This window comes from Nycticebus coucang, chromosome 11 (genome assembly GCF_027406575.1).
Source record: "Nycticebus coucang isolate mNycCou1 chromosome 11, mNycCou1.pri, whole genome shotgun sequence".
Taxonomy (NCBI): Eukaryota; Metazoa; Chordata; class Mammalia; order Primates; family Lorisidae; genus Nycticebus; species Nycticebus coucang.
The window spans coordinates 55657026-55677354 of NC_069790.1; the positions used below are offsets into that span (position 1 = coordinate 55657026).

The following is a 20329-nucleotide window of genomic DNA, read 5'->3' on the forward strand; positions in this document are numbered from 1 at the left end:
TTCCTGTTTTACAAATGAGGAAACTGAGGCATGGAGAAGGTGTACCATTTTTCCTAGATTGTGGGTAAACGGGGTGGCCAAGATATGAACCCAGAGAGAAAAACACCAGAACCAAACTTCTGCATTGTAATGCCTCCGCTTCTCCTAAAGAAAGCCAGGAGGAATTCCTTCCAGAAACTAGTTATGGTGCTTGTGGTTCAAAAAAAAAAAGAAAAAAATTGGTGCATAGTTGGATTCCTTTTTAAAAGTTTTGAAAGCATACCAACTTAGAACTTTGTGAGTCCTTCACAATCAGATGAGTAATAAAAATAGGAGTCTCAGCTGTCTTTCCAACATGGACAACCCACTACAAATGGTTTGTTACTTTTCTTATCCCTGCAATCATCATTCCACTACTGTGTCTTTATCAGAACCCACTGAGTTTAGAATGAAAGGACAAAGTAAAGATGTAACACTCAATGATTAAAAAATAGAACATAAGAGTGTCTGGTTCTCAAGATGGAGGGAAAAGGAACTGGGTGGTCTTTCCCTCTCATCAAGGATTGTTCCTCTCATGTAACTTACAGAAGAGAAATTGCTTTTTCTTCAGGGCGGTAGATGGCTGTTTACAGAAAGTCCTCCCAGAAAGTAACAAAGGCATCATGAGATACAATTTCCTCTGTGGCTTTGCCCACGGTTTAGGGGACAGTGAGAATGAAGGGAAATGAAAAACCGCAGGATGACAGACAGAATGAGATGCCGAAGAGGATGATTCAGTACCGTTTCTCTATTACCATTAAAACACTTTTGTTCCTGTAGAAATAGCCCGCATTGTATTCGTGTTTCACATTTCCCCTTTACTTTCTTTGGAGAACATTATTAACTTACGGACACAATTTCTCATTCTCCTTTTCTTTCTAAATGTTGGGAGAAAGCAATGAGACGTGTAGAGGGCTTCAGTGTTATTGCTCAAAAGTCAAAGTCGGGTTAGAAAAAGAAATAGAAGACTCATGAAGATGAAAGGAAACAGAAGAGCTTTATTGAAGTTCGCTAAATACAAGTTGAAAGAGGAGGAAAAATCACTTTAAATCCACAAATACACAGTTCAAAGCAAGTAGCCAGGTATCGTATGCTAGGTTGACACAAAGGTTTGAGGACAAGAAAGCCAACTGAGAAAAGTTTTTATTTCCCTGCACGGAGAACATCACCTCTCTTTGTTCTCAGCGTCCGTTGTACTTGCCCCAAGTCAAGGCACTACCAACTTTTCTGCCTGCACACTCCCGAAGGTGTAAGGCAGGAACCAACCCTCCAAGTGTCCCAGGGTGTGTTCTCATACCACTAGCTACAAAGCAAACCATTATTTTTAAGGATCGAGCTTCACATGAATAATTCGTACAAATTCAGCATTCTGTTCCATGATATAGATCTATGTAAGCATGAAGTATTTCCCCCCAAAAATATCGGAGTAAAAGCAATACTTCAAAAAGATGATTGTATCCACCTACGATGTTTCCTATACAGCCCTAGGAGTAACAGCATCCCAATTGAGAAGCACAGTCTAGGCAGGAGCCTAGCAGCGTATTTAAACATCATCTCTACTCAACACTCAAGCATCCAAAGGTAAAGATGGTGGAGAACAATGCAAATAAAGAAACTCGCTCACAACTGGCAAATAGATGCTTTTCTGCTTAATTATTTTTGCATTAACCTCTAAAAAGCCATGCTAAGAGGTAGCTTACCTAACAGTGATTAGCAAGAACAAACGAACAAAAAAAAAAAAAAAGAAGCAAATTTGGCCTCATAAACCATGAAGCCTAAAGGTTAATCACCTACGTTTTTCTCTCTGCAAGCCGCTAATGAGGGAGCCTGATTAACACACTTATCTTTCCAAGTTCCTCCAACTTGCGTCTTTTCAAAGAGTCTTTCTGTTTACTTTCTGTAGCCAACCATCACCAGCAAAGTGCCCCTTATCTTTTAGCTAAAACGCTCTGAAATGGTGGGTCTGTTCCATAAAAAGACCAAACTAATCAGCTTCACACACTTGGTAGCGCCCATTTCCCTAACCTTCCTTGGTATATACATGGGAGCCTTTAAGCGTGTAATATTTTTCTCGGGGAGTCTGGGACAGCACTAAACAGAAACGATACTGAAGTGCAACAATGTCTAGATGTTCAGAGAACCTTAAACGCATTTACCCTAACAAGAGTAGGAGATGGTTCTCCTTTACCCAATCCCTCTTTAGCTTCATGCTGAAAAGAAAAAAATCGCACTTCATGTCAGAAAGACAGCTTTGAAAGGCCAGCCCTTTGCATGAGTCTGCACCTGTACTCTGGCCCCGGCACTCTGGATTGCAGTCTCCCGCCTGTGTGTCCAGATCCTGTGCTGAACAGGGAGACCCTGGAGGGCAGCAGTCACATGCGACTCACATGCACCTCCGATCTCTGGCTCCATAGGTGTGTTAAAATGTCCACTCCTGACTATTACGTGGACTGATCTTCCTTTTTCATTTCTAATTAGACTCAAAGATCTCTTTGCTTTGACTATGCTAATGTGCTTTCTTCAGTCAAAGAAGTTGAGGGGTATGGTTTAGGGAATAGGAGTTTGCAAAATTAGCGACAACAGTAATTATAGCCAAGTGGTAATGGCAGGGTGGAGGCAGGGACAGGGGAAGACACCAAGTTTGAGGGTAATCACAAAGCCTGCTCTATTGCTGAATGAATGGAAATGTAAACTTACTACTGAGAAGGTAGAGAATGAGATTGGTTGTCAGAAAACCTGGGTCCCATTTCCGATGAGATAATATATGAAAAGTTTTACAAAAATATATCAGGTACCTAAACTATATATGTATGCATTAGTTATCACTGTTAGACCACAGTTCCTTCTGGGTACACTCTCGTCTTTGAAAATTCCTTAACATTCCTCCTTATTTATTTCCACTCACCATGATACCCTCGGATTAATGACATAGTGTTTGTAAAGTGTTTTGAAATCCCTGAAGTGTTATAATCAACCCAAGTACCATTTTATTTATGCAAACTGTGTCTACCCAGCGAGTTCACTTAAATATCTAGGATTGGGAACTGCTGTCTCATAAGGCTTAATAAATGATTCCCTCTGGCTCTAAAAGCAAGTATTTTTTCAATGACAATGGGAGAGAAAGCAAAGGAATTGCTCTGTGGCATCTGTTGTGTAACGTTCTTCTAATGGCACATCTCGATAAATGCATGAGCGTCCTTGGAGAGTTACAGCACACAGTGAACAGAGAGTGGTAGAAATCCCAGTATTTCTGAAAAGGAAGGCAAAACAGGTTAAAGTTAGTTTATGTCAATAAAAATCAACAACGATGCAGTTAGACCCTACTTGACACACAAAGGCAGCTTTCTAGGGTCTCTGATGGGAGACAAAATTACACAGGAAATTGAAATGGGAGTGTGAGGAGGTGGTATACAAGAGAGAAAAGGAGGGAAATACACTCTACCACCAGAACCCAGGAAATGAATTGCCTGGACCAGTCTAAACTCAAATAACAACTTTATTTTTTTAATTATTTTTTATGAAATCATAACTCTGTACATTGACGCATTTATGAGGTTCAGGGTACTGCTTTGATATACAATGTGAAATGCTTACATTGAACTAAGTAACACATCCATCACAATTATAGTCATTTCTTAGTAGTTTTGAAATGTACCATTGCATCATGCACATCAGGTGAGGTCCCCCCAAATACCCTCCCTCCTCCCTTATCCCCCCTCCCCTCCTTTCCTCTTCCCTCTCTCTCCTCTTCCCTTCTATTTTTTGGACTGTAGTTAATTTTTGCCATTCGTATGAGTGTGTAGGTTTCATAGTAGTGTTGAGTACATTGGATACCTTTTTTTCCATTCTTGAGGCACTTTAACTTTAAATTGGAATAAATATTATGGCATGCCCTTTATGTGCCTGGTGTGACCCTTATATTCAGATATTTAATGGATTAATGAAGCTCAGTCAAGTGAAGCAACTTTTAAAGGTAACATGTCTAATAAGTAGCAGACTAAGGTTTCACCTAAGGCATGGTGCCCAGTGAGCTTCACATTCTGCCTGATATCTCTCCCTGTGGTGGGGACAACCTTTGACTTCTGAAACCAAGAACAGGGTGCTCAGCAGGAAAGCCTGGTTTATAAAGTCAGCAAAGTCCCTAAGTCCACAGTGAGGACTTATCTCTGCCAATAGCTTTACGTATGACCCATGATAGGGTTTTTTAATATTGTTCCCTGCCTAGTAATCCCTTCAAGATACTTAAAAGTGAATAAAATTATCCACACAAAACACTTTAATCTTCTAGTAAAAATGTTATATGAGCAATCCCAGATATTATCATTTAATTCATCTGAATTGATGGGAAGAAAGTAAAAGTGCCATCTTTACATATTTATTCAACTTGCCCTCAAACGTAGAAATATCCCAAGATACTTCTTAGTGTCATGTATTTGATGGAACTATTTGCTCTTGCACTTGCATTTTATAACTCTTTGTCTCATTGTATTTAAGTGGGCTTTAAGGGCATTCTCAAAACAAAACTTTTTTCTTTTTTAGATTAATATGAGGGCACAAATGATTAGGTTACAATGTTTGCATTTGTTAGGTGAGGTTCCTATTGGAGCTGTGCTACTCACATAGGAGGTGTGCCATATACCCTTCCATGGTGCACCTTAGGTGGGTGCACACCAATTCCTCGCCTCCTCTTCTCTCTCCCTCCTCTTTCTCCTCAACTTGAATTACACAAGAATGGAAAGCAAGTTTACAATGTATTCAATACTAATATGAAGCCAGTAGATGAACTAATCACACCCACACAAGAGAAACCAAATTTTTTTAATTAGAATTGTCTTCAGTTCTGTTGCAGTCTGGGAATACTTGATAATGAAAACCCTAGGAAGTGATTTCCATTATTTACCTCCAAGTCATCATCAGGGATAGCTCTTCTCCACTTCACGTTCCACCTGATGTGTTCATAGGCATTGACTACAACTTCGATTGCCTTAGGACAAGAATGGCAAGCCTGAATCACCTGCAGAGGAAGCAGAGAGTTTCGTTTGTTCAATGCACACATACAGCTCATTCATTCTGCTCACAGAGACATCAAGAATTCACAATCCTATTACACTCCCTGGAACCCTAGAATGCTTTTTAGACGATTCATGCCTTTGAGTATTCAAACATGCTGCCACCATGGTAGGTGGGCAGATTAATAAAGTCAGACGAATTGCTTTCACCTTCCAAGAGCAAAAGAAAAAGAAGCAAGAACAAAGGAGGTGGAAACCTGGAGAATTTCTCTCCCTGATCATAACTGAAGCAATTTAAAGACAGGCTGGACACAGAATACACTTCCAGCTGCCTGGGAAACTCTTCTAACTCTACAGAAAATTTTATTATCAAAACACTGAAAGTTAGTAGACAAACTTAGTTCTACTAGTGACCACTTAGTTAGTAGACAAACTTAGTTCTACTAGTGACCAGAATACACTTCCAGCTGCCTGGGAAACTCTTCTAACTCTACAGAAAATTTTATTATCAAAACACTGAAAGTTAGTAGACAAACTTAGTTCTACTAGTGACCACCAGGTAACCTACAAAGTTTGACCACAGATATCCTCCCAGTCCAAGGGCTGAAGTCACACTCGTGAGTATTTTAACTTTCATCAACAAACAAAAGACAATGTGAAATTTAGTTATTTCCCCAGCACTCTCTGTTCAACAGTTCATTGGCCAACCCCAAATACTGGAAAGCTGAGTCAAGGCAGCCAGCAGAAAGATTTAGGGAACAGAAAGATTTAGCTTTAGATTTTAGACCAAACTGGATGTTTATACACTTAACCCTGTAACCATGAAGTCTGAACCTATCTGACTGATTAATCAAGCAGCGTTCATTAGGGTACAAATGTGAGATATACGAAATACTCCAAAATAAAGCACACTGGTATCTGGTAAAGGGTTTATCCTAATAACAAGAGGCAAAAACACATACATGAAACAAGACCAAGAGACATAATTGGTCTAGATATTTAAGTGTTAGATTATATGGTTTTTAAAATAGGAACTTCAGAAATTCCAAGAACGAGAGCTGTGTGAATTTGGGCTAGTTGGGAAAGATCTCATGGAGGAGATGAGTTCAACTTTAGATCTCAGGTGCAGAAGGGGCCGTGGTGTGTGTGCACCCATGCCTGTACACACGCACGAATGCCTACACGCACACGCCCACACCTGCACACATGCGCCCACTCCTGCACACACACACCCACGCCTGCACACACGCACCCACACCTGCACACATGCGCCCACTCCTGCACACACACACCCACGCCTGCCTGCACACACACGCATCCACGCCTGCACACACACGCCTGCACACATCCACGTGCACCTATATTAAGCACTCACACCTGCATATATGCATCCACGCCTGTGTACATGCACTCATGCCTGCATACATTTACTCATGCCTGCATATATGCACCCATGGCTGTATACACTCACTCACATCTGCATACATGCCCTCACATGCCTTTCTGCATGTACTGCATCAGAATATGTAACAGTTATACCAAAAACGAGGTACTTCCAGGAAAACATTTTCCCTCCCTTTCTCCTGTCCACACAAACCTGCTCCCTAGATCTCTTCTTTTCCACTGCTGCCATAAAATGGCAGGTAGGACGCACACTGTTTCTAGGTCTTTTTTAATAATAAAAGTAAAAAATATTGCCTGGGAAATGACTTTGTGAGGAAGACCCCACCACCACCTGAGCAATTGCAGGAACATCAAAAATAAGTAATCGAGATTTGATCAAACTACAAAGCTTCTCTCTCCACTGCAAAGGGTACTACAACCAAAGCAAACAGACAGCCTTCACAATGGGAGAAGATTTTTGCGTATTACAAATCTGACAAAGGTCTGATAAGTAGAATCCACAGAGAACTCAAATTAAACAACAAGAAGAAAGCAAACAACCCCATATCTATGTGGGCAAGAGAATTGAACAGAAACTTCTCTAAAGATGACAGACAAATGTCCAAGAAACACATGAAAAAGTGCTCATCATCTTTAATCATAAGAGAAATGCAAATTAAAGCCACTTTGAGCTATCACCTAACTCCAGTAAGATTGTCCCACATCACACAGTCCTGGAACTGCAGATGCTGGTGTGGATGTGGAAAAAAGGGAACACTTCTACACTGCTGATGTGATTGCAAACTAATACAATCTTTTTGAAAAGAAGTAGGGAGAATCCTCAATGAACTAAAAGCTAACCTCCATTTGATCCTACAATCCCATGACTAGGTATCTACCCAGAAGAACAAAAACCATCTTACCACAAAGACATTTGCACCAGAATGTTTACAGCAGCTCAATTCATAATTGGCAAGTCATAGAAGCAACCCATGTCATCAACCCATGAATGGACTAAGTAATATGTATACCATGGAATACTATTCAACCGTAAGAAATGACTGACATAGCTAAGGACCAATTGTGGGGAGTAAATGAAGGCTGGCTGGACAGTTGTAACCAGGGTGGTGTCATAACATGCAGGTTTTAGATGCCAAATAAATAACTTGCTCTCCTGAGTTTTAAATCCATTAAAAAATAAAATGAAGATGACGATTAGAGATTACAAAGTCATCTTTACAAATTGCATATATTAGGTTTAGTTCCGGGGGCCCACGGAGCTTCTTAACATCCTACCCTCAAATAAAATTACACCCCAAACAGTAAGCTTCTCCCTGGCAGACAGAGCTGGTTCCTGGAAGTTTGTAACACAGATGAAAAAAGAATTTAAGTACCCTCTAGTCCCAAGGTTAAACAAGCAAATTCAGTTCCTCTTCCCAACGCATGGATCTGTTATGAGTAGTGGGAAGGGGACAGAGTTGGTGAAGGGGGAGTTATTTTAGCATAATATTCCTTACAAAACATGAGATGAAGGAAATGACAGTTCTCCTCTAAATAGCACATTAAAACCCAGGTCCGATGGCTCAGACCCAGTAGGACTCAGGACAAGATATAACAAGATGAAGCAGGGCCACCTGCAGTGAGGATTACAAAAAAGAAAAATTAAGAATTTTCTAGAGCACAGTTTCAAATCCGGAGTCACAGCCTCAGCTGAGGACTGCGCCAGAATATACTTATTCTGTAATTATAGAAACAAAAAAGCATGGAGAGGTCAGAAAGCTTATGATGAGGTCTACACAGAGTTTGCATATCCACTCAGAAAAATGACCACTAGACTCTGCATTAATTTTCAGGCCCCACTCACACTCCCAAGCCACCTTGTAACACAGGTGATTTGCCCTGAGGCTTTCCCTACCTTCCCCTCCTCCCCAACACTGAGAACACAGAGAAACGGAGGCAGAAGAGAGAAGTTATTTTCCTTTTGCAACGCCTTACCTACATCTCATCTAGAAGTGCTAGATATAGCGAATAATAATAATACAGGCTACCTGGTTAAATTTGAATTTCAGCTAGAGGAACAAGTGATTTTTAGTATAAGTATGTCCCAAATATTTCACGACACGCATTTATACTAAAAAGCACTTACTATTTATCTGAAATACAGATTAAGCTGAGCATCCACTATTTTATCTGGCAATCCTATTCTCAGCTCCTATTCAGAAACAGTTCAAACTAAGTTATGGCTACAGGAATGTAATACATTCATAATTTTGGAGCCTACCATCGCATATCTGGTGCTTCAATTTGCACCTGGAATATTTCCATACATCACAGGGAGATGACTTCTCACCTTTCCTTAGGGCAAAAGAATTAACTGGCTCCAAATCTTAACTTTCTGCAGTCTTTAGATCACAAAGTCCAAGGCTCCCACTGCTGTCATTAGTTTTTGCTGACGCTCTGACTGCCGAGTTTTCTGCTGACAGGAGATTTGGTTCTCAGAGCAAGAAAGGCTCCTGTTAGCCTGACAGCTTGCCTGCTCTCTACTGGCACTTCAGGATTCTTCTAGAACTCACACAACTGGACACACCTTCTTCAGCCCTCAGTGATTATTTTACCAGGCAATAACAGCAACAACAAAAAAGACCCTAAGCATAACAAACTCTAAATCATCTTTATCTAAAGACTGCTAGGAATATAAACCACCAAACGATAAGGGTCTAATGTAGATCCCAAAGGGAGAAGTCACTGCCTCCTCTTTGTCTTTGCTGGGCTGGAAAACAGAAGTTGCCCAGTGAGCTTCACCTTCCTGAGATTCTGGCATCCCTCTTCTGCCTTTATGGAAGAACAACTAGACAAAAAAGCTCTTTCTACAGTGGTGACATCTCCCCTCATCATCCACACCCATGGTGTGATTAATGCACGACTTACTAAAAAATAGATTTAAGATAAGTCTCCTTGCCATTCTTCCAATCCAAATACCACCTGCAAGCCATTTCAGCATAAAAACTCTAAAGCTTAAAAATTGATATATTTGCATGCAAAAAGGTACTTAATGATCAAAGGGACCTGTTTGCATGCTGGGCTTCATGTACAGCATTTTCAATGGAAGAAATCATCCTTACCTTCCCTATACCCTCGTGTTACCTTTCCTTCCCTAGAAAAATGTCTTTCTTGACCTATAGGAAAACCCAAACTTGGCTCCCTGGGGTGTCACTTCCTTCTGAATTATGCTGGGGAAAAAAAAAATCAAATGTCCTTTTGTACCCTAGAAAGCAACCGCAGACCCTATAATTCTTTTTTCCCCTCAGTTTCTGTAATTTATACATTGGCTCTCAGTGAAATACGCCCTCCACAAATTTGCTTTGTATTTGGAAGAAAGCATCTTCGGCTCTGACCTTGTTCCTTGTAAATAAGGAAACTGAATTCCTCATCCACAAGAGAACAAATCACTTTATCTTCTGGATAAATGAGTCAGGCGTTTGCTTGTCGTAAAGATGATTTTCTCTTTGGAAAGTCGGGCTGTAGTTGTTCTAAATCACTTTGAAGCATCTGCATAGTAAATTGAATAGTTTTTCTTCAGTTTTCCTTGGGAAGGGGGCCAGCTCTCTTACACAGTCTGTCGAGTAGCAACAAAAATGCTTATAATACCAGCCATCTACCAGTAGCCAGCTCTATCTTAAATCTCCTTAGCATACAGAGGAACTAGAGGAACTCAAAGGAGCAAACAAAACTGAATAAGAAAAATGCTCACTAAAGAAAAAGGTTCTTGGAACACGTATTTGTATACCTCTTTGACAGGCTAGTGGAGCCAGCAAGTAGTGCCAGGAGGGAGATTCCCACGCTGGACCAAGAGTACATTTTGGGGAGGAGAAACAACGGAAACACTGGTTGACCATCACTACTGGGCTCCATGGCTGACACACCTCACTCGGTCACTGCTCAGATAATCCCGAACAGTTCATATTATTACTCTTACTTTTCAGATGAGGAATTTGGGGTGTGAGTGATTAAGAGACTTTTTAAAAAATCATATAGCAAGTAAATGGCCAGACCAGGACTTGGATCTATGGTTCTACCCTCTCCTCTACACCCCTTGGAGAACTGCCTTTGCAAAAAAGACCTGGGAACATCTCTCACATTTGCAAGACTTCTTATTGGAGAACAGAAACTCTGTTTGAGGGCCTGTTCTCTTTAACATCTTTCTTAGAAGGGAATGAGGAGAGCGTATTTTAGTTATGTTCATAGAGACCTATTTCATCCAATAAACAAGCAGTGAGTTTCATAATACAACTCAACATTTAGTCTCTAGGCAGTACCCCCCCCAACACACACACACACGCACACATTGTCTGTGGGAAGGCCCCTCTGGGTAAACCAGATACAGGTGCACTGAATCTACTGCTCAACAGATAAGTAATAACAATAGTCCTACTCATTTTTTGTTTAGTGGTTACTATGCTAAACACTTCTCAAATATTATCTTGTTTAATTCTCAAAACAACCTTACAAGAAGGCCGTTATTATTTCCATAATAAATCCTATAATAAATCCCATAGTAAATCTAGAGTGAATGAGCTACTGATGACAAAGCAAAGATAAAAATAACAAATAGAAACAAATAGAATCTGCATGTTATTCCCAAAGTGGTAGAGCATGTTTCTCTAGCATGTTCATGCCCTGTGTCTCTCTCCAAACTTTCTCTGGACGGAAAGTAGCCTTAAGCATAAATATGCACAAATTATACTTTGTGAAGTCCACCATATTATAGAGATAGACTGTTTTTCTTCTAGAGGTTTCACTATGAAGAATGACCAGACTATAGGGAGGTGTGAGGGGGCGGGGGGGGTGGAGAAAGAAGATAGAAGAAGACCAAGAGAGAGATGTTTATAGATGTAGGATGAGGTTGAAGTGAGGAACTGAAGGAGACTTGGCAAGGACTAACAGTGGTCCAAGAGAAACAGGAAAGAAGTATTTGGCACCATTCTCTGGGTGTTCAGCAGATTTGTGATCTGCTGTGGGCATAGGATTAACTGGGTATAGGCCTAAATCTGCATGTTATTGCCAAAGCAGAAAGATACAGTGTACTCATTCCATAAAGGAAGAAATTGAGGTGTGGGGGACATTGCAGCAAATTGTTTTAGTCATTCTCTTAGGTAAGTGTCGGGATCCAAGTATGTGTGATCCCAGATTTTACATTTCTTTGCTCCTGACATGAATAGCATGGCTAACTCTGGAGTGAATAAGCTACTGATGACAAAGCAGGGATAAAAATAACAAATAGAATCATTTCATATGTGATTTAAAATACTGGGTTGTACAGTTACCTTAGAGGTTAACATTTATTGTTTCAGCCAAGTCCAAGGTGCCATGGTAGGATTGAGAAAATGTACTCAACCTAAGCAATGGATACACACAGCGAACAGCTATGGATCACTGTACTTTTAATGTGAGTTGCTGACTTTTTCACAGGCTTTAGCTGTTTGACCTTATTTCTAAGACTGCACTACGTACAATAGTTTCAGTAGGAAAATATTCCCCGAGTCCAAACTTAATGTAAAAAAATTATTTTAAAATTCAAAAATGCAAAGAAGGTAAGAATACACAGCTGAGATCACACAGGAACCCCAACAGTAGATTTCACAGATTATTATTTCAGGCCATTTATTAATCAATTTTTCCTTAAAAATTATAGGAAAAATATAAAGGTTAAATATTCATGATTCTTGGCTTTTTCAGATGTACTTGACTAATATTCAGCGGCAAAAATAATGAATAGCTAAAAATTTGGGAGAAATGTGAAATTTGGTTTGGGAGGGTGGGGAAGCCCTAGGTATATACTAATACAAGATGTAAATATTATTTATTTACTTATTTATTATGAAGATGCATGTGAGCTATTCTGGGTCATTAATAAGAACTGGAGGATTAGGTTAGATAATTTATAAAAGTTAAAAAATGGAAGACCAAGGGGAGAGGGTATTTCTAAATCAAAGTGATACCCAATGAAGAGAGTGCTGAAGAAATTTGCCTTCATGGAAATATACAAATAGGTTAAGAGTACTATTCTTGCCTGAAGACTTGAGAATTAAACAAAATGACTTCTTCAGGTCTCTTCTTGTCTTAATCTTTTAAGTTTAATCACATTTTATGGGTAATACATTATCAGAAAATATAATGGATACTACTAAATTTAAGAGTGTAGGCTCTGTAGTCAAACAGACCTTAGTCTGAATCAAACATGTAGCCATTAGCCTTCAATGGACTTGAGCTACCCAATAAGCCTATTACATTTCTCAAAACCATTCATTCACTCCCTAAGATAAACATCTGACAATGTCTTTATCTTTAAGCTTTGAAATTTCCTCTCTAATTCTCATTATTCACTGAGAAAATAGAAGCAATAATAAAAGACCTTCTATAAATTCCTACCAACACACTCCAAGCATCCCCACACACAGCCAGTCACCTCCCTCCTGCTCCAGCGGATAAACTGCCTGGAATACGAAGGTCAAAGCTTCTGTTTATGCACTGGATCCCAGCCTCTGTCTCCAAATCAAGATGTCACTCCAGTAACCACCACATTCAGTTTTCTCCCTTTCCTGAAACATTCTCCTCAGCCAATCAACATACAATAACATCAGCCATCCTTCTCTCCAGCTACTCCTCCGTTACCAGAAAATGCCTCAAAATCCTTCACTGTCTTCACTTCCCTTTTCTCCATTTCCTCTGAACTCATTTCAATCAACCTTTTCTCACTACTATTCCATCAAAACAACTCATGTCAAGGTCCCCAATAAAATCCATCCTGTCTTGTCCAAAGGCAACTTCTCAGCTCTCATCTTATTTGAATTGTCCCCTACATTTGAGCCAGTTGGTTCTACATCCTCCTTTCTTAAAAACATTCTCTCTTGGGCTCCAGGAAAATACTATTTTTATTCTTCTATCACAAGATTTCTCTGCAGTTTCTTTCACTGGTTCCTTTTATCTTTCCAACTTCTGGCTGAAGGGCCCCATGGTCCAGTCCTCCAGCCTCTTCTCTTCTCTTTCTACATTCTTATTTGGATTGATTTCATCTGACCTCATCTGACCTGTGGTAGATGCCATATTCATGATGAACTCCCAAATTTGTATCTCCCCTGAGCAGACCCTTCCTTGAAATCCAGATTCATATAGCAAACCACCTACTTCACATCCCCACTTGTGTGGCCAGGAGGCATCTCAAGGAGAACATAGCTCTTTTTTTTCTTCCTTGTGTATAAAAATCTTTTATCTTGACTTCTCTTTTCTTTTCACAGCCTGCAATAATCCATCAGAAATACTCATTGGCTCCTTTTTCAGAATATACGAGAATCTGACCACTTCTTACCACCTTCACCATTTCTACTGTGAGTCTAATGCACCCTCATCTCTTGTCTGGATTATTGCAATTTTGTCTGCCTCCTTCCCACCTCCCCCAAGTTGTTCTCTAAAAGGCAATCAAAAGGATACTTTTGATCATAAATAAGATTTTTATATTTCCCAGCTCAAAATCTTTCATTGATTTCCTCTCTCATTCATAGTGAAACATCAATTTCCACAGTCTACAAGGCTACATGAATAATCTGTGAACCACCCACATACAAGGTCTGACAATGAATTTCACAAACTTGCCACCATGTGCTTACTTTGGCAGCACTGTACAAAGAGCTCAGTAAGGTTTCATAAACTTGTTACATCAGTGTCTTACAGTTGTGTTCATGTAGACATGTGATGGTGCCTTGTGGAGTGGCATTCTTCATTATTATTGCATGTTTTTGCGTGTTGTCACAAGATTGTCAGAACTTGACTTAGAGCAACAATCAAACATTCATAGATTTCTTGTTAAACTTGGCAAGAGTGGAAGTGAAATCAGAAGCAAGTTGGTCCAAGTTTGTGGGGATAATGCCATGAAGAAAACAGCAGTGCACAAATGGATTTAACATTTTTCTGAGGGGAGAGAAAGTGTCACTGATGGAGAGAGTAACAAGAAGACAGTAACAAGCAGAACTGACAAAACATTACAAAATTTTGCAAATTGTGTGTCAAAACTGTCATCTGACTATGAGAAGCACAGCAGACCAAGTAAACATCAACAGAGAAACAGGAAAAGCATAGCTGAAAATCTTGGCCAACAACATATGCCTCTTACATCCCAACAACGCACCAGCTCACATGGCACTCACTGGCTGTGAAGCAGGTTTTGGCCAGTAAACAAATAACTGTATTGGAACACCCTCCCTACTTGCCTGATCTGGCCCCCAGTGAATTTTTCCTTTACCTGAAGATAAAGGACATATTAAAAAGAAGACATTTTGATGACATTCAGGATATCAAGGGTAATATACATACAACCACAGCGTTGATGGCCATTCCAGGAAAAGAGTTCCAAAATTGCTCTGCAGGGTGGACTACATACGGGTGTCAGTGGATAGCTTCACAAGGGAAGCACTTTGAAGGTGACAGTAGTAAAATTCAACCAAAAATTTAGCCATCTTAAGTACTTTTTTGAGGATGAGTTCATGAAGTTAATTGTCAGTCCTTATATATACCTCTCTGATTTCTCTTTCCTTTGTTCACTTCATTTTGGCTTCCTTGCTCTTCCTCAAACATGGTTAGTCCTCTCCTACTTCAGCACCTTGTACCTGCTTTCCTTATGTCTGGAATTTTCTCCCCACCCTCCAGATATTCACATAGTTTTCTCCTTTCCATCTTTATTTTTTCCAATCAAATTATATAAAATAGCACCCACAAACACATCCCCTCAAACTGGCATTCTTTTATTTTCCTTGTCCTGCTTCATTTGTCTCTAAAGCACCTAACATATCAGAGTATATTTGTTTGTTTGATGTTTTATTGGTTTTCTGTCTCCCACTGGAAAGTATCTTCCATAAAGGCCTTTGTTTGAACCATTGCTCTGTCTTCAACAAACACAACAGTGCCTGGCACATAGTAGGTGCACAGTAAATATTTGTTAAATAAACAAATGCATGAACTTAACCACTTAATGTACTCTATGACTTCATGAAAATATCTTCACACTATTAGCTTTAGCTTATTCATCTCTTAAATGAGAATAATGCCAGTGCCTACCTTAGAGGCTGTTATAAAAATAAGATGAAATTGATCTGTATAAAGCCAATTTAGAACTCAACAAAGGACAATTATTGCACCATTATTATTATGTCATCATTATTATTATTATTATTATTTCTCATCTTAATCAATTGGAATTCTCTATAAAAATTTTAGAAAGTTCCAGAATATTCAGAGCTTTACATAAAATTTTAAGAAATAATATTACATAATTTTCCACTAAACCTCTGACAACTAAGAGAAAATTTATTAAAGAGATCATGGGAATCATTGACCCATCAAATCTTCATCTGAATGTTTTCCAGGTTCCATCTGGAACGTGCCCTGCTGAGCACACTGCCTTCAGACTTTTAGTGGAATATTTCTTCTAACTAACCCTCACACTGCAAGACTTTGTATGAGTTCCTGACATCCTACAAAGGCAGGACACAGAATTTAGCTATGAATTCTGTAAAACTTTCGTCAGTTTGTTTTCTGTGACCCTAACATTAGATAGTTGGTCTATACCTGAAACTCCTCTTTTTGTTAATTAAATTTTTATAACGAGGGCATTCCTAGGTACAGTGTCACCTGATTTGTTTAAGGTAAAATAAATTTGGCTTCCATATTAATTACCATCATTAACCCTTTGCAAAACTCTCTTCCATGATCCTATAACACATTTTTTCTGCTACTTTATAATTTATTACAGCATATTACAATCATCTCTTTATCTCTCCCACTACATTTTAAGCTACTTGAGGGTAGGTATCATGCTTTAGTCATATAGTGATGGTCTGTGCCAGGCCATTAAAGATTATCAATCAATGTTCTTTAAAAAAGAATTTTTGCACAATTCACAATTGCAAAGATGTGGAAACATCCCAACTGCTCATCAATACATGAATGGATTAATAAAATGTGGTATATGTATACTATGGAGCCATATGTATACTATACTCAGCCATAATAAAAATGGTGATCTCTTATAACAACCTGGATGGAACTGGAGACCATTCTTCAAAGTCAAGTATCACAAGAATGGAAGAGCAAACACCACATGTACTCAATATTAAATTGGAGCTAGTATTTCAATGCTAATGTGTACATATGGAAGTGAAACTCAACAGAATAAAGTAGGTGGTAGGGTGAGGAGAGGAAGGGTAAATTCACACCTAACTAGGGTATGCACATATTCTGGGTGAAGGGTACACTAATAAGTTTGACTAAAAATGTACAAATGCAAATTATGTAACCAAAATGTGTGTACCACTATAATACTCTGAAATAGATAAATAAGAAGCCATTTAGCCTGATACTATCAAATTATCTAAGGTTGCCTGAGCTGTATGAACTCAGGCCCATTACTTAGCTACTCTGTGCCTCTCTGTAGAACAGGAATACTAAAAAATACACACCTCATAGGAATGTTGTTAGAATTAAATGAATTAATTAAGAAATACAAAGTGGGCCAGGTGCAGTGGCTGAGGCCTATAATGTTAGCACTCGGGAAGACCAAGACAGGTGGTGGATTGCTTGAACTCAGGAGTTCAAAACCAGCCTGAGCAAGAGGGAGACCCTATCTCTACTAAAAAATAGAAAAATTAGCTGGGTGTAGTGCCTCAGCTACTCAGGAGGCTGAGGCAAGAGAATTGCTTCAGCCCAAGAGTTTGAGATTGCTGTGAGTTGTGACACCGCCACACTCCCTGCCCAGGGCCACAGAGTAAGACTGCTTAAAAAAAAGAAGAAAGACAAAGTCCTTATAGCAGTGTGCTTTATTCACCATATATAATAAATATAATTAGTAGTCCTTAATAAATATTAGCTTTCACTGAACTGGGAAGTCATGTGGCTCTTTCATGTATACAAGCAAACTAATTCCCAGGCAGGCTGAGTTGCCTTTACATCTGACATTCTGGCTAAAAGATGTGCAGTGTCTACCTGTCCGGCAGCCTTCCCCTTCTGGCAGACCTAACTCAGTTTCCCACTACAGGTTCATGGGTGTTCATAGGTCACGTGAAAAATTATCTGCCACTCTTGTTCTCATACTTAGTTCTTAGACCAGATTTGAAACAAACCTGGACTAGGATGAGATGGCGAGGGCTACGTGTGTAAAGGGAAGTTAGGAGCAGAGGCGGCAGGCCCGGGACGCAGCCTCCAACGAGCTGGAGCCACCTGCGGTCTCGGTCAGCCTGCTGGCTCAACAATCCTCACCTTGTGGAACTGCAGAGGGTAAATCCGAGCAGCCCCGTGGTTCAAGAGCAGCTGGTAGCAGATCTCGGGCTGGGCAGCTGGGCGCACTGGCGTGACCTTCAGCACATACTGGATGGCGGCGCAGCCGTTGATGTCCATGAGGTTGGCTTCGGCCCCGGCTTCCAGCATCATGTGCATGAGCACGTGGTCGCAGTTCCAGGCCGCCTTGTGAAGGGGGGATTTGAAGTCGTCGTCCCGGGCGTTGACCTCCGCGTTGGAGTCGAGCAGCATGCGGCAGATGAGGTGGTGCTCCTGGCTGTACTCCTGCTCTTTGAAGCGCAGGGCCCAGTAGGTGGCGATGGCCAGCGGGGTCTCCATGTGGGCGTTCACGCTGTCCACGATGGCCCCGTGCTCCACGTAGAAGGCCACCAGCTCCGAGAGGCCAAAGTGCGCGGCCGTGTGCAAGGGCGTCTCCTCGTCTTGGTTGTTGGTCTTCATATTCACGTTGGCCCCTAGGAAGAGAAATGCAGGAAGACAAGTATTAAAATGTATTTTTCATCATTCCCGGGGTTCATTAAACAAGACTCTCTAACTGATTCTCTTTTAACCTCTCCCCTTCACCCTCACGTTCCATTTCTGGGTCTCATGAAAGTCAGTCCTTTGAAACAGCAATGCCATCTCCTGGACAGCCACAAGACACAATTAAATTCAAGAAAGGATGATGGGGAGAGGGGGTTTGGTTAGTTCCCAACTAATGGGCACAATGTACAGGTATCTGGTACACTTCCTGGGTGAAGGTCACAGCTGCAACTTGGACTTCACCTCACAAATGCAAACCATGTGACCTACGTATGTACATTCATATTAATCCAAAATTTAACAGCAAAATAAAACTAGAGCTCAGTAGCTTCCTACCCAGGGGAGAAAAACAAAGGTTTCTGCCAGCTGGAGCATTGCTGAATTTCAGTTCTTAGTCCCAGGTGGATTTGGAAATACCAACTGATTTATTTATTTATTTATTTATCCCTTCCCCTCCTTTCTTTTTTTTTCTTCCTTTCCTTTTTTTTTTTTTATAGTCTCACTCTATTGCCCCTGGATAGAATGCCCAGCATCAAAGCTCACAGCAATCTCAAACTCCTGGGCTCAAACAATTCTCTTGCCTCAGCCTCCAGAGTACTGGGACTACAGGTGCCCACCACAATGCCTGCCTAGTTTTTCTATTTGTAGTAGAGATGAGGTCTTACTCTTTCTCAGCCTAGTCTTGCTCAGCCTGGTCTCTTATTCCTGAGCTAAAGAAATCCAACCAACTCAGCCATCCACAGAGCTACGATTACATGTGTGAGCCACTGCACCTGGCCTACCAAGTGATTTCTATAACTAAATAGCTTTTATCAATAAAATAGAAAATATAATTAAAAATAAATGTTGTCCACAACTTTTGAGGAGCATACAAGTGGGCTTTTAAAATCAATTGTTTTGAATATTTTACAAAATGTTTTTCTTCTCTTTCATTGTGGGGGAAACCTAAAAGTTTGGCACAAGTAAACTCTAGTAGCACGGAAATTGCTAGCCCATTGGCTGAAATGACAGTATAAGAGTTGCCTAAGTCTATGAGGCTTCCTTGGAACACACGACAATAACACACACACAGACTTTAGCCACCAAACTACCCTAAGGTCATAGTTTTCATTGAAAGGGGTAGAAGCTAGTATAATAGAAATACTCAACGAAAGAAAAAAAATATTTAGAGATTGTAACATGTTTGATTTATGGTTGACAAAAGGGTTTAGAAGCTCCTTAGAAATTACTTAATTCAATCCACTTATTTAACAGACCAGGAAACTGAAATGAATTTTATTTTTCTCACAGGGATTGTTAAGTACTGGAATGCTCAAATTGAGAAGTTGAAATTTTTCTTCTCTGCCTAATTTAATGGGGTGAACCAAATGACGCCTAGGGGTCCAACTCTATAATCAATTTTTATAAGTACTTCCGGTACAAATCTGAAGAGGCTTTTATTATCATTGTTGTTGTTGTTATTATTATTATTTTGCTAGTAAATAATATTTATTAAGCATTTAATCTATGCACCATTCTGAGTTAAATGCCATACATTGCCTCATTGGGTAGTCCCAGCAACCTTTTGCATTAAGTACAGTTTTTAGCCTAATTTTACAGATGAAAAAAATTGTACATAGAATAATCACTGGCCGAAAGTACACCAAGCAAGTAAACAGTAGGACCAAGGTTTGGAAACAGACAACCTGGCTTTATAATTTCTTATCACTCTTCTATTCTACTTCATTAGTATTTTTCTGGAGGAATTTTTTTCTGTACTTTACTCCAGTAGTGTAGGAAAACTAGGAAGTAGAAGAAAAATAGCCTTGTTTTTTGTTAATGAAAACAAATCTGTTCTCAGTGGATTAATCCTTTGTGCTCTTATTATGGCATGTCCTTATGCTACGAAACATATTTGGAAAAGGCTATAGTCCTACAAGCATGCTCAGTATCCTACGTGAAATTATCTCCCCCCGCCAGGAGATTTCCAAGAGCACATTGCTCTGTGAACTCTGTGTGGATTCCTAACTGCAGAAAGTGGAATTGTAACCACAGATCATCTTTCACGGAACTATCTG

The 20329-nt window shown here is 39.9% G+C and overlaps 1 protein-coding gene across 1 annotated transcript in view; it reads right to left on the reverse strand.

Annotated features, from left to right (window-relative positions):
* Positions 1–1003: 1003 nt before the first annotated feature.
* Positions 1004–20329, reverse strand: part of ASB4 (ankyrin repeat and SOCS box containing 4) — a 59196-nt gene continuing 39870 nt past the window's right edge. The window contains exons 3-5 of the mRNA XM_053553981.1: positions 17715–18205; positions 4919–5032; positions 1004–3268 (exon numbers count right to left, since the gene is read on the reverse strand). Of these exons, the coding sequence (XP_053409956.1) occupies positions 3080–3268; positions 4919–5032; positions 17715–18205 (794 nt within the window). The 3' untranslated portion in view covers positions 1004–3079. The remainder of the gene's footprint in view (positions 3269–4918; positions 5033–17714; positions 18206–20329) is intronic.